This window comes from Rhineura floridana, chromosome 7 (genome assembly GCF_030035675.1).
Source record: "Rhineura floridana isolate rRhiFlo1 chromosome 7, rRhiFlo1.hap2, whole genome shotgun sequence".
Classification (NCBI taxonomy): domain Eukaryota; kingdom Metazoa; phylum Chordata; class Lepidosauria; order Squamata; family Rhineuridae; genus Rhineura; species Rhineura floridana.
The window spans coordinates 71,093,636-71,109,006 of NC_084486.1; the positions used below are offsets into that span (position 1 = coordinate 71,093,636).

Below are 15,371 nucleotides of genomic sequence, written 5' to 3' on the forward strand. Positions count from 1 at the left end.
AATTCAGACTTGGGTTCCAATTCCTGTTCAGCCTTGAATCCTGGACAAATCACTGTCTTTTGTTGCATGATCCCAACCATATTTGCTTGAAAATAATTCCCTTAATTTCAGTAAAACTTTTCAAGGAAAGTTAGAAATCTGTTTGATGTTTGTTATGATTGCAGGAAATACAGAAACCTCATTCACAAAGCTTTTTTGTGAGCTTAGACATTATATACTGAAAGTACTGAGGAAATCAATGAATTCAGTGGGGTTTCTGCTAAAAATATTATGTCTACTTTTAAAATCCCTTATCAGACGAATGAAGATCTTAAATTCCTTAATTTCTCTTAAAACGTGAAAGAACGTAAGAGGAAAAACATCAATTTTCTTAACAACTTTTAGAAAAAATTCCCTTACACTGGGCTCAATGACTTTGACGTCTTCCACTAGTCATGCCTCTGTCTGAACATTTCAGTATCATGCTTCTCCCTATGAATATTTCCTATTATTAAGCACACTACATAAATGTAGGGTATTTGTCATGTCTCCAAGTCTCCAACATGGTCTAAAAGGCCATTCTTTTAGGATTCCAGCTCCTCCTGTCAAGCATGTGATGTTTTATGGCTGGATGAGGTCAATTCCTATGCTAGTTTTGTAGTAGGTTGGTCACTGTTGCTTACTGGGAGGGAGAAAGGTGAGGTGGCAGGAAGGTCTTTGAGGTGCAAATGCACGAGCAGGAAAATCCACTGGTGCATTTGCACAGCACCAATGTCCCCACTACTGCCTTGCCCCTCTATGTGGTAAGGAGGATGGGATGGGTCATCCCATGCCTTGTAAGGTAACACATTAGTGTTCAGGAGACTCTTGCAAGTTGCATGTGACTAACCTAAACATGAATTTAGAGATTCATAGCTTAATATTTTACCATATATCTATCTACATAGTAGCAGTGCAGTTGCTATAACCTTAGTTCAAGCTGTGACCCATTAGTGGGTTCTGATCCACCTGGAAGACCAGTGCTTTGGAGCATTTATTTCTCTGCAGCAGTCATACAAGCCCTGAAAGTTACCAGAGAAAGATCTGCTAGACAGTTGGCTGAGTTACTTTCCATTTTATATGTTGCAAGTGGTGGGGTGGGTCTCTTACGACGGTGTAGGCACTAAAGTCTGTTATCAGAGGGGAAGGAAGAAGGTGGAAAGCAAGATGCTTTCTCATAAAAAAATAATACATGAGTAATGTTTAAGTTTAACAATGCAATCTTATGCATATCTACTCAGAAGTAAGTCCCACTGAGCTCAATGTGGCTTACTCCCAGGTAAGTGAGCATAGGATTGCATACTTAGATTGTAAATGTCAATCACTCTTGAAGGATCTCAGCAAAGGTCACTGAAAAAGGTGAGTTCTTTTGGGCCATCTAGTTTCCCATTGTACGCAGGCTTTAATTTGGGGGCCAAATTAGTTTCATGATATTAGAAAGTGTAATATGTAGAAATAAATTCAGACACGCTTCCCAGACATTTACAGTTCTTATTCCAAACACACATTTACAGTTATTTTTGATAAATATGGAAACCAGAATATTCCAGAAGTTAAGGACTCCTGTTGGGGTTAGGGTACAAGGGGGTGGGGTGGAGTTGGATGACACCGAGGTTTCCCTCCTCTCAGCCTAGAGCAGCTCCACTACTCTGACCATGAAGTGGCACTAGAATCACACATCATTCTGCTAGCATAGAGCTCCCCATTCTGCCTACTGAAAGGGCTGCTAAGCAGGCTTTCTGCTAATAGTAATGCATGGAAAGCCTCAAAACAGGGCATTCGAAGGATGCGTTGGGGCCAAGCCAGCACAGGATCCACTGGAACCCAATGTGGCCCCACTGCCATCACTTCTGGGCATTGGGCCCAAAGCCTGGAGGAGGTTTTTTCCTTACCCCCTCCCTCCAGCAGGTGTGAGGGACAGGACTGTGTGTGATCTGTCACATCCTGCCACTGCCCATCTGGGGTTTGGATTTCTCTGTTAAGTTATGACTAAATCCCACTGAAAGTAACGCGACAACTTAGTTACAACTAACTTGTTGTACTGCTTTCAATAGAACTTACTCAAAAGAAACCTGAGCTGCATTGGGGCCAAAGTACTATACTTGTACCTGTGCCCTTTGGGTTCAAATGTCAGCTCATGTACAATTTAGCTAGAGGTGGGTTTCAAAAGGTTGAAGACCACTGATCTAGAACATTCCTTTGGGGAACATACAAAGGTTTCAAGCAGAATAGCCTTCCTGTTAAGAAGCTCAGCCTTTTGTTTTTCTAAGCTCTCTTCTCTTTTCTTCAAAAGCTCCAAGTCAAAGAGCTTTTCAGATAGGAACTGAACCTGTAAAAAACAAAATTTTAAAAAGTGATGTAAAGAACTGAGTACAGTTGTTGTTTTTAAACATATGTACTTGTGAACAGATGTTTTACATAAATTTCAAATCTAACTCTGCAACATAACCTTGGTGATGTGGGGATTTGAACTAGTGAGTAGTTTGGTGGGGCAACACTGTGGAGCCACCTCCCGACACAAGGGTCACTGCAGTTACCTGGAAGGTGCTGGGATGGGGCAGGGTGGCAGTGAGCTCAGGGCTGTGCAGACACAACTGCTTTACATATGCAGGGTTGTACATAAATTTCTTGCTGCTGCTCTGCTCCACTGCCATCCAGATAAACTGTAGTGATGCCAGTGTCAGGAGGGCAGCTCTGAAGTGCTGTCCCATCACATCAGCTGCTACTGTAGATATGTTTTACTTCTAAACTTGTTCCTAAATTTAGAATTTGTTTCTAATGCAGGTTGTATAGGCTCAGTTTTATATGGTCGAGAGGAATTCGAGACAGGTTCTTAGTTGCTGGTACAAGGTAAGCATTCTTGTTGCCCACCATCAGAAGTCAAAACAATGGCGAACAATGGAAATCTAAGTTAAAAGCTTCTGATCTTTAACATATAATAGACGATAGTGTCCCCGTTGCCCCTGAGAACACCCTTGGGATAACCTTGTCATGTGACTCTAGCCAAGGACCAAACACTTTTCTCTTAGCCTCTGGGCTAAAAGAATTACAACACAGGAGAGTTTTCTTCTCCCTCCCCTTCATTTATTCTTTATAGCAGCCTGGTCATTAAGTGTGTTCAAATAGCAGAAAATCAAAAACAATGAAACCACATAGGCTGAGTCTTTTAAAAAAGGATTAACATTTACTGAGAACATGTTTCTAACACTACAAATAAGTAAGTGAACATTTCACACGTTAATGAGCAAAGATGAAAAAACAAACTTGATGAAACTCTCTCTTTCCTTTATCTGACATACTCTCTTCCCTGAGTCCCCCACCCTCTTATTTACCTTGATAACTGATAATTTACTTTAGGCCACACTGGAAGATTTGAGGCTTGGGCACCTTAGATAGCTCCAATATCCTAGTCCTCAGCGTTATCTGGATCAGGAATGTTACGAGTATTCAACCAGGGGTGCTTGACAAGCCAACACTCCTGTTTGCATCTTAAAGTGCAAGTACAACCAAGGCAGGCATGCACACATGGGCCTTGGTTAAGCTTGTCCTTACTTACACCTCTCTCGTCTGCTCAGCACAAAATGGAGAGTGTCACTCCTCCATGTTGTGCAGAAGAAAAAATAAACTGCACTGCCTGCTGAGCAGCAGAAGCTAGTCCTTCTAAAGCAAGGAGGCTTCCCACAGGAGACCAACCACACCCAAGAACAGCATGTGAAGGTACAGATCTATATGGTTATCTGTGCCTTCTAAGGCTTCTGCAGCCAACTCTTCATGGGGTGGCTGCCCTTCTGTACAGGAATCTTTGAAATACAGTGAGCCGGCAGAGAAGAGACAGAGTGCTCTATCTCTTGGTCAGCACACTTCATTGCAATGCTGGCTGCTGAGAAAAGGGTTTTCTGGCTGGCCGGCCAGATCATTTGTTGGATCTTCAGTATGGGATTGCTCTCTAAACTACCTATTCAATATATTCTTTAGAACGGCATTTTTGAAAAGGAAGCATTGAACCTTGCAAGGCAAAATGCTATAATTCAAGTTCTAATTACATGCTACCTAGTTTTTCAGAACGCACCAAAATTTATATTTTCTGACAGCATTTCCTTGACCGCAAGCAGTCTGTGAAATAGATGTCAAAACATCTTTGAACTCTAAGGTTCAGCTACATAGGCTCCTTCTTCCATTGTATCCCTATATTTACAGATACGAGACTTTGCAAGTTCCTACACATAAAAATGTGAAGCAAGCATAGAGGAATTTGGAAAAGGAACTTATGTGAGTGGTATTGCTCACAGCGTAATATATATTACATTAGGGTCTTCAGAGAAAATAGCATAAGGTTATGTTTCTGCACTTGAAAAAAGTTGATTAAGTGGTGACAATTTTAATAGCGTTCAGTATTTGTTTCATCCGGTGGAGGCAATGCATATTGGCTTTTCTTGTGCTTGTAAGGTATGCAGTCTTTTAAAAAAATTAACTGAGGCTAACTAAACATGCAAGTTAATAGGCATTGACCTTCATGTAATCAATCTGTGGGTTTAAAACTATAATTGCTTTAGGAATGCTTTTTTAGTTTTTCTCATTAGTAATTCATAGTAATTGTTCCCCCACTTTCACAACCCTCTGTATCTACCATGGAAACCATATAACTGTAAATCGGAATGAGTCAAGAGCAAATTAGTGACATACAAATAGAATTATGATTGTTACAATTTAGTTTTACAAGCAGCCCCATGACGAGTATCATTGTGTAATGTGACAGAAGGACAGTGGGGTTCCTGTTCTGTGACCTGGGTTTACTACTAAGCCAGAGGTCATGAAAAATACTCTTATGTGATGTCAAACTAATAATTTTTTTGAACAGCTCTATAGGCTCCATATTTTCATATTATACCTAGCTTTTCTACAGATCTGTGGCATTCAACAAAACAGCCTGCTGAATCTTTTTTTTAAAGAAGTTCCATAGTTTTTTAAAACATGAGAACTCCTGACAGACCTAGAAACCAGACAGCAGTCAGACATTTTATATTGCTATGAACTATGCTCAAAATGTTCTTCACTAAAATGAAATGGTAGTAGAGATGGGTAATCTCTCTGAAGATAACCTCAAGTTAACCCAGAAATTAGAATTTTGCCCATCTCCCCCCAAATCAGAAAGCTCTTGTAAAGTTCTTCTCATGTGAAGATCTACTCTCCTTTGAGGTGGGTATTAATGAGCACAGCTTGGGAGAACTCCAACAACTCTGAGTGATAGTGATGTGAGAAGTTCTACAATGGCTGCCTCTGAACATTATGCTAAACATAATTTAGTGCTAAACATGGGTGATGCCACCCCAATTTCAGTGAACACGGGTAGAGGGAAATATAGCCATGGGGTTGTGGTGAATTACCATAGAAGATGAGGGCAAAGCTATCTGCGCCTTGTTCCTTGCTGCCACTCCTCTCATGCAGGGGTTCCTCGTTGCTCATCTGCTGTGCCCACTGGCCTGTGTGTGTTGTTGTTTAACACCAGATTGGTAAATAACAAGACCACTCTCATTCATGATTTGATTGTGGATGAAGGTGCCGATTTGGTGTGCATTACCGAGACCTAGGTGGGTGAACTGGGAGAAGTTGATCTGACCCAGCTTTGCGCACCTGGATACTCGGTGCAATACCAGTACAGGCTGCAGGGACAGGAGGGAGGAGTTGCTGTGGTCTACAGAACTTCCATATCTGTAACCAGGAAAACCCTCTGTCTTGGAGCTGGCTGTGAGGGACTGCACCTAGTGTCGGGCCGAGGAGACAGTAAGCTAGGGTTGCTGCTGGTATACCATCCACCCTGTTGCCTGGCAGCTTCTCTGACCAAGCTGGCGGAGGCCCCCGTGGCTGTGGTATTGGAGGAACCCAGAACAATAGTGCTGGGTGATTTCAATGTCCATGCTGGGTCTGCCTCTAGTGTTCTGGCTCGGGACTTCATGGCTTCCATGATGACCATGGGGCTGCCTCAAGTTGTCACTGGCCTGACACATAGGGCAGGGCACACCCTTGACTTGGTTTTTGCTCCAGACGGAGGAAGGGGTGGTCTGGAGATGGGAAGCTGGATGTCACCCCATTGTCATGGTCAGACCACTTCCTGGTGAAGTTTAGCCTTATGGGTCTGATCCTTCCCTGCAAGGGGGGGTGGACAGATTAAGATGGTCTGCCCCTGGAGACTAATGGAATCCACAGGATTCCTGAATGCCCCGGGGAAGGTTCCCAGTAGATAGAGCACGTGACGCTGTTGAAGCCCTTGTCACGCTTTGGAACAGCGAGGCACGTCGGGCTTTTGACATGGTTGCCCCCAAGAGCCCTCTCCGACATTGTGGAGCCCGGTTTGCATCTTGGTACACCAGTGAGCTAAGGGCAATGAAACAGGCTGGATGACGGGCAGAGCACAAGTGGTGAAAGACGTGCTGTGAGGCTGATCAGGCACAAGTAAAACATCATAACCGTGCCTACTGTGTGGCGGTGAGGGCGGCAAAGAACTCCCACTTCTCTGCCTCCATCGCATCTTCAAGTAGCCATCCAGTGGAACTTTTCCATATTGTCAGGGGTCTGTTGACATCAACTCCAGGAAATGGAGTTTTAGACCCTTTGGAGGCCCACTGTGAATTGTTTGCAAGGCACTTTGAGGGTAAAGTTGCTCGCCTCCGTAGCAGTCTTGATGCCCCATCCACATGTACTGTAGTCCCCAATGAGGTGTCCAGTGCAACTTCTGCTGCAACTTCTTGGGAACTGTTTCAGTTGATGCGGCCTGATGACATAGACAAGGTGCTTGTGTTGATGCGGCCAGCAACGTGTCATCTCGACCCTTGCCCTTCTTGGCTTAATAAAGTTTGCTAAGAGGGGTTGACTGAGTGGATCCAGGGTGTGGTCAACGCATCATTCTGGGAAGGAGTGGTTCCAGCCACCTTGAAAGAGACAGTGATCCAACCACTCCTGAAAAGGGCCACCTTGGACCCATTGGTTTGTGACAACTACTGACCGGTTGCAAATACCCCCTTCTTAGGGAAAGTGATTGAGAGGGTTGTGACGCAGCAATTGCAAGTAGTCTTGGATGAAACAGATTATCTTGACCCATCCCAGTCTGGGTTCAGGCCTGGTTATGGGACTGAATTGGCCTTGGTCGCCCTGATGGATTACCTTTATCAGGAGAAGGACAGGGGGAGTGCGATCCTGTTATACTTACTTGATCTCTCAGTGGCTTTTGATACCATTGACCATGGTATCCTTCTGGGCCGACTTGGTGAGATGGGTGTTGGAGGCACTGTTTTACAGTGGTTCCTATCCTATCTCCAAGGTTCTTCTCAGAGAATAGCATTGGATGACTGTCTTTTGGACCCCTGGCAGTTATGCTGTGGGGTGCCGCAGGGTACCATTGTGTCCCCCATGCTGTTTAACATCTATATGAAGACCTTGGGAGCGGTCAACAGGAGATTTGGGGGGAGGTGTCAGCAGTATGCTGATGATACCCAGCTCTATTTCTCCTTAACATATGAATTGGAAGAGGCCGTGCAAGCCCTTGACCTCTGCCTGGACTTGGTGGTGGGCTGGATGAGGGCCAATAAACTGACTCTGAATCCTAGCAAGATGGAGGCACTGTGGATTGGTGGTTCCTGAGTTTGGATAATTGGTCAGTTGCCTGCTTTGGATGGGGTCGTACTCCCTCTGAAAGAGCAGGTCCGTAGTCTGGAGGTGCTCCTGGATCCATCTTTGTCGCTAGAGGCCCAGGTGACCTCCGTGGCTAGGAGTGCCTTTTATCAGCTTCGGCTGGTAAGACAGCTGCGGCCGTTTCTGGACTGGGATAGCCTGACCACTGTTGTCTACGCACTGGTAACCTCCAGGCTGGATTACTGTAATGCGCTCTATGTGGGGCTGCCCTTGAGGTTGGTCTGGAAGCTGCAGCTAGTGCAAAATGCTGCAGCAAGACTGCTCACTGGGGCAAAGTATCGGCAACATGTCACCCCGCTGCTGAAAGAATTGCACTGGCTGCCCATTTGTTACCAGGCCAAGTTCAAGGTTCTAGTTTAGGTGTACAAAGTCCTGTACAGCTTGGGACCAAGATACCTGAAAGACCATCTTATCCCTTATATACCGAGTCGATCACTGCACTCTGCAGGTAGGGCCTCCTGCAGATACCATCTTATCAGTAGGTCTGTTCTGCACAACATAGGAAACGGACCTTTAGTCTGGCAGCACCTACCCTGTGGAATTCCTTCCCCTTAAATATTAGACAGGTGCCATCTCTGTTATCTTTTCGGAGCCTATTGAAGACCTTCCTCTTTCAACAAGCCTTTTAAGTTGAGACCATATCCCAGAGTGCATCTGTGTTGGAATTGCTTTTTAATATGTTTAAAAAACTTAAAAAAAAAAAAACAACCCAATATTTTAACCTTTTTTTAAAGTAGGGGAAAATATAAATGAACTGTAGGAACTGAAAGATGCAACAACATGTAGGGCTCTGAATTTTTTTATTCAGAAATAAAAAATTGAACAATACCAAATTCTTAATTTATCAGTACTACTTTACAAACAAGACCAGTTAATCTGGAATTCCAAAATCCAGGGATTTATTTAGGTGAGATATTTGGAAATATTTGTAATACTACCAACAGACCATATGGACAATGTGTGCTCTTCAGTGTACTGTACAAAATATATACACATATTATTGCAAATTAATTTATCTATTAATCCACTATTGTAATTGCTATCCTATGTACCTCAACTTCCAACTTTCTTTTTTCTTCATCCAGTTGTTCCGTTAGTTGTTTAGCTTTTTCATTACCTATGGTTATTTCCTCTTTAACTGCAACACAAAATGAACCTTTAGACATGAGGAAGAAATTTGTGCAAGCAGTATTACAAAAGGTGCTGTTTGTAGGAAGCTAGAAAAGCATAAACAGTAAAAGTGTAAACATTTCACCAGTGATGGACATCTTATGACGGGAAATTCACTATGAAGCTGAGGGTCACTGATAGTCATTCTGCGGCCATGGGTAGTCAATTCCAAGAAGAATCACACAGGGCTCATCTACACGGTAGTTAACTGTGTGTTTGGTGCTACTCACATCTCCATTTAATTCACATGGTTCACATGACATTACTGGCAAACAGATGCTATCACGCAGTTTACCGCCCCCCGTACATCTGTACTAACCCAACCCTCTGATAATTGGGATAATTGATACAAGAAGTTTAGAACAATACAGCTCCACATAGTTTCACGTCTTTGTAGACGGGTTGTTTCAATGGTTTTTAGTGGGTGGGTGAATTACCGCTTTCAACTGTTCTCCTTTCTCCGCTCACTAGCTCTCCCATGAATTCCATTTTGTTTCCAGTGGTTTGTCCAGCAACTTCTCACTGCTCTGTCCTTCCTTTCTCCCAGAGTAAACTTCTTTCACTCCTTGAAATTAGCGATGGGGATTACCACTGGATTTATCATCTTTCTCATATTCTCTATCTTTGTGGAGATAACTTTGAAGTAACATCTCTGTGCCTGGTTTCCGATTTTTTTCCTAAAAAAACTAAAGTGGATTTTTTAAAAAGTCACCTACAATATCGATATTAATATCAATATTTTGAGAAAGTATTGATATTTTCTCAAAATATTGATATTTTATTTAAGATAGTGATATATTGGTTTGTTTTTCCAGTGGGGAAAAATTAACTCAGAAAAAGCAAGGGATGGTGGAGAAAGAAGGTGCCTGTGAGTTATCTCCTGCATCTTTTTTCCTTCAGTCACTAAGCTGCAAAATCTACCTTTCCTCACCAGTGTGGCCACCAGTAAGAAAAATAGTAAGATAGCGAAGGGAAAAGGAATTAGATAATTGTCACCAGGGGGCCACACTCATTGATAATGTGATCAATACTTTTATTGATATTTTTCTATCATTACAGAATTGAGAATAAACATTGATGCCAGGGGAGGCTCATAAATAAATATTGATAATTTTCCACAAAGCATAAAATAAAATAAAATAATGGAAGAGATTGGAAAAATGATATAATAGCGAAGGGAAAAAGAATGGTGGTGGTGGCCAAAATACATTCTCTCCTCCTAACAGACTAGTGTAAAGGGGGGGGGAGGGCTGCTTGCCCAACTGAAAGAACTGTGATGGGAAGCTGGGAAAAGGAAGAAGGGGAGGGGGCAGATGACCCCACTTCTTTTCAACCATCAAACTTCAGGAAGCGGTGGGAGCAGGAGAGTGGAAATACTGCCCAGTTCAAAAATATTTGCACATGCCCTGTGACTGAGCAACCGGAGAGAGTAAAATTGTAAAATTAGTGGGTAGGGCCACAAGGAAACAGCGACAGAGGAAGGCTTACTTGTGTCAATGGAAAACAACAGATTTGAAGCTACTATTGAGCATGAAGTGTGGACCTTGCAAATGTATTACGATGACAAAAGGAGTGCATTTGCTACAAAGAAATTCTCCCATGCTGTTAAGCCCACAGTCTGCTCTGAACTCTGAAAGCTGTCCTAGGTTTGGAGGTTAAGGGTAGGATTGGTTGGTTTAGACAGAAGTTTTTTGTGGCTAAAAAAAAAGGCTTGTTTCTCAAGAGTTCTGCTTTTCTCAGCCGTGGTTGTGAGCATACTAGTCGCCCAATGCTGTTTGCATTGAGGTGGGATAGCTTGATCTGCCCATCAATTTTAAAATCTCTTTGAAGTGAATTTAAAAAAACAACACTCAAGCTGATCCCACCAGGTTTGACTATTGTCGTGTGCCCCCGATTTCAGAAGAGAAAGGTGGAGACACACTGGAATCAGCAGAACAGTAAATGTGTCTCTACCGTGTGTAAGGTCAGTTTAACACCTGGCAACATCTAATTTTCCTCTCTTTTTTTTCTTGATGAAAAACCCTGTTGTTCTACTCCAACATCCCAGGATGATGCTGAAGTTACCTCTTTTGTATCTAGGTTTCCTTGTGACAACCTTGAATGGTATTTGTGGTTCTAAAGTAACATGGAGGCAGATTGAAAGTGGAATTCCAGTCAGATGGGTACAGCTGAACTTGGGAGGACATGTGTAAAAAAATAACTTGCAATGAAATAGCTAAAGACTGGAGGTCCATTCAGGCACTCACTTCCCACACAATAACAATTTTGGGAATGGGAGAGTAGGGAAATGCACACCATTACAACTTCACTACCTCCCCCCCTCCTGCAATCCATGCTGGCTCTGAATAATTTAGAATCCTGCATGATCAGGGTTCAATATGCAGGGAATCTATGTGCATACAGTAGGGTCCCTAATTACCCTTCTCCCCCAACACGGGGGGGTTCTTCAGAGAAAGGAAGAATGCAACAGCGAAGGTGGAGCCAGCAACAGCAACAGCGAAGGTGGAGCCAGCAAGATTACACTATTGTAATCACATAATGGGACCACACCCAATCGGCCTATGGTTTACAACAGACAAGAATTTGTAAAGCCCAGGCATGTACAAATCATAGCATAGATGCCGTTTGGTGCTTCCAGGAGAAAAGAGGTCTTTTTGTACCATACATCCCAAGCGTTTAAAAATCTTGGGCTGAAAGGATTGTAAGGTTTTTGCAGTGAAGGGACAGCTAAAAATATATTTTTTAATATTTTTTTTATTCAATCACAAGATGGTTTACCAATTCATTAACTTGCTTTTCAGGCCTTGAGAGGCACAGTCATATTTTCAACTTCCCTCTTACAATCAGGAAGCCAAGAAAATTATTCTGTAAATGGAAGGTCATTTTCTAACTATAATCACACAAGTCTCACACAACTACTCTAAAATCAACATATATTCAGGTAGGGGGTGCAGCCCCAAACTGTGTATCCTATCAAGTTTTAAATTTCATTTACACTGCCTATTTTGCAATTCTACTGTAACCCATGAATGGGGGGGGGAGACAGTGTCCCCACCCCCATGAACCATAATTCCCTGATTATCACCTTTCATACAAAATGAACAAGTCTAGCATTCATAGAACCTGAGATATGAGGCAAAATGACCAGGCACTATTCTCATTTTATTTTGTTTTTGTGAAAAACTAGCCTGCTCCCCCACTTTCAGTGTTTTATTTTCCCCACACCGGAAAAAATCCTGCAGACCCCATGATGTGACTGAAGCAGACATTGAAAACTATAAAAATGCAACTCCATTAGCTGAGTAGAAGGAATAACTAACTAGATGACAACCCCTTGCTTCAAATTCCATGAGGGTGGCCACCAACCTTGGTGTATGAGGTGTCGCTTTTCCTCTGCTTTTTGTTCTGTCAGGAGGATTTGCTGAAACAAGGAATCTAAGTTCATTTTTGCTCTGCCTCTTTGAAAGGGAGTCCCAGAGGTGGGACGCTGTTGTCTCTTTCTGCTAAAGAACTGTTCTAAAGATATGAGGAACTTCCTTGAAAAAAGCACTTTGGTAACTATTATTTAGTTCTTTGCTCCTTCCCCACACAGCATATCCACCATGCCTCAACTACTTCATCCTTCCCTCCATTACACAGATAAGCTGCTAGTCCAAAATGGTAGAAATCTGGACAGAGCCACTTCAGACTACAGGCGGGTTTTTTATTTTTTTTATTCCCTTTATTAACAAACAAGAGCCCTGCATATACTGAACTAGAGCACATCAGGGAGAAAGATTTAGTACAGGCCTTTTCCTTGGTGTGTCGGTTTATTTACATCCAGGAATCATTTTGTGAGGGGGAGCATTAAAAAACATGACTTATTTGAAGTGGTATAGTCTGAAATCTCTCCCAATTTACCCTCTTATTCTGTGTGATGTTACCTATGTATGTATGTAAAGAAGTCTTTCCTGAGGTTTGTGCCCAACTCCTGGAGGGTTCCCATATTCCAATCCCACACATCTGGGCAGGCTGATTTGCATATTATGCAAATTATAAATTAGGTGTGTAATTTGCATATTATGCAAATCATGTCCTGATTAGGCAAATTAATCATATTAAAGGTTGCATTGTCCAGTTGTTTTGTTTTTGTCCTTAGCAATTACCACCAAAAACTGAAGATTTTAAAAAATTCCTTCATTTTCAACCTTAAATGCCTATTACAGAATATTTATTTATTAAGAGGATTTATATCCTGCCTTTCCACTGATAAAAACAGAGTTCAGGGCAGCTTACAAACATAGTAAAAACAATAAAAATGCAGAATCAATGTAAAAACATAATAAAGACACAACAAACATAAAACAAGTCAATGCAGCACTATAAAAATCGTACAACTTTTAACGCAGATAGAAATCAAAATTTCAGTATTATCAGTTCTGTCAATCATCTTATCTAAAGGGAGCATGTCTGAGCATGTAAGAAGTGTCTTTAGTAAACTGATTCCCACATATCCGATCAGAGAGAGGGGAAATGGAGCCTTCTATGATAAAAGCTGGAATATGATGGAGAGTTGGGTGCTGGCACCTCTTTTTTAAAAAATAAAATAAAAAATGCAGTGAATTCTAGAGACCTGGCAAGCTGTGGTAGCATTAGACAGGGTAGCTGTTCCATTCCTGTTAGTCTTAAGGGGGGGAAGATTACGCTCCCCATTGCATTGAATATATGCATAGAGAGAGAAAGAGAGGGAGTGCCTCGTATATATATACATGTGTGTAGGTGTAGGTATACGTGCACACACACACACACACACACACACACACATATCCATCCCTCGGGAGATGGAAGTAGGGTGATCTTTGGTGGGGAGATGCCTGCCAGTCATTCTGAAGAAGGGTATGTATCAAAAAATACTTTTTAGCCTTTTCTGAATTGCCGAACAGAGGCTCTGTCAGGCAACAGGGTGAGTGAGGCTGCATTCCAATGCAACTTTACTTAGGAGTAAGCACCATTTAACAAGGTGGGTGCAGGGCTGAAAAATGCAAATGCTACTATCACTGCCTATTCTACAGAGAGGTTTGCTTTTATATCTTGTATCTGTTCAGGGCAGGGAGTGCTTAGTGGAATCAAACTCTTTTATTCCATCCTTCATGATGACAGGCAGACCCTCCCATTGCATTCACCACTTAAGACACATATCCTGAGAAACAGGCAACTGAGATGGAAGCTGCTTCTCCTTGCTGACGCAACCAGAAAGTGTATGAATAAGGGGTGGAGCTGCATGTGTTGATCAAATGAGCACGTGCAGTTTTCTAAACTGCTAGATTCTGCAGATGCAGCAGGCAAGCAGACGAAAATTCTTGATTTTTCCAGTATAACTGTGGTGTCCCTCATTGGCTAAGAACAATGGAAGGTGGGAATTTGGGTTGCCAGGTCAGAAGCATCCCAAGCCCTGAGATTTCAGGGGTGGGCCCTAGTGATGTCACAGGGGTGGGCCTAAGTGATGTCACAGGGGTGGGCCTAAGTGATGTCATTAAGTATGATACATTAACCATCAATCACAGTTGCTTGGAGCATACAATTAAAAAAACATTTCTCTGATTGGAAATTAAGATAAAAATCTTAGCTAAAATATGGAGCCCGGGTAGGGATCATTTAAACATTTAATTCTCTCTTCCCCCTGTACAATTTTTAAAGATACAGAAGACCTCTTGGTTGCACAGGGGAAAGGGAGAATTCACCTTGTGGTTTTTCCCATTACAGTGTTGCAAGAAAACCTGCACTTGGCTGAATTTTCTCTTTTCTTAAAGATACAGAATCGTTCTCAGGCCCTGAGCCTGGCAACCCTAGTTGAGAGATGTCAGTTCATTAAACTCTATCTTGGTAATTATGATTCTATCAGCGTCCTCTAAATAATTAGTAGTAACTAGCAGCTGTGCCCCGCTCACTCTACTCTCAGCCCATCACTCCCCCCACATTAGCTCCCTCAAGCTTCCTGTTCCTACCCCATGCAACTACTAAGCTCCCTTTTCACCTTTCCAACCTCATTTCTGAAGCCACTTCTCTTCTGTTCTGCTGCCCCACTTTGCACCCGTTTTCACCTTCACCCCATGTCCATGCCTCCTCCTCCTCCTTTGTGCAGCTCCCTCTTGCATACAGACCATCACCATGGTAACCCCCTGCACCTTCCTCCTCCCACATATTACAACTACTATGCACCCTTTTCACCTTCCACCTGTCATGAATCCCTACCGTCAAGGCACAGGGATCATGCGTCAGACTCAGACCCCCACCCTTAGGGAAATGAGACTGGAACCGAAAAGACTATTCTTCACCCTTGCCAAGGCTGTGTACGCTCACAACAACCCTGCAAGGTAGAAGGTAGGCTGCCACCACCCCTGTTTACTGGTCCACTCAGAGCCAGGGGATCTCTGAGCCCAGAAGATAGGTAAAACCAAGGTCCTATGGGGCAAGAGTCACAGTTACACTCCTTGCCTGGCCCCTCTGGTTTAGCACCT

At 42.8% G+C, this 15,371-nt stretch overlaps 1 protein-coding gene across 1 annotated transcript in view; it reads right to left on the reverse strand.

Moving 5' to 3' along the window:
• The window catches only part of CCDC172 (coiled-coil domain containing 172), a 48,660-nt gene extending 36,341 nt beyond the window's left edge, over nucleotides 1–12,319 (reverse strand). Inside the window, exons 1-3 of the mRNA XM_061634382.1 lie at nucleotides 12,241–12,319; nucleotides 8,757–8,842; nucleotides 2,231–2,347 (exon numbers count right to left, since the gene is read on the reverse strand). Coding sequence (XP_061490366.1) covers nucleotides 2,231–2,347; nucleotides 8,757–8,842; nucleotides 12,241–12,319 — 282 coding nt within the window. The remainder of the gene's footprint in view (nucleotides 1–2,230; nucleotides 2,348–8,756; nucleotides 8,843–12,240) is intronic.
• Nucleotides 12,320–15,371: the final 3,052 nt, after the last annotated feature.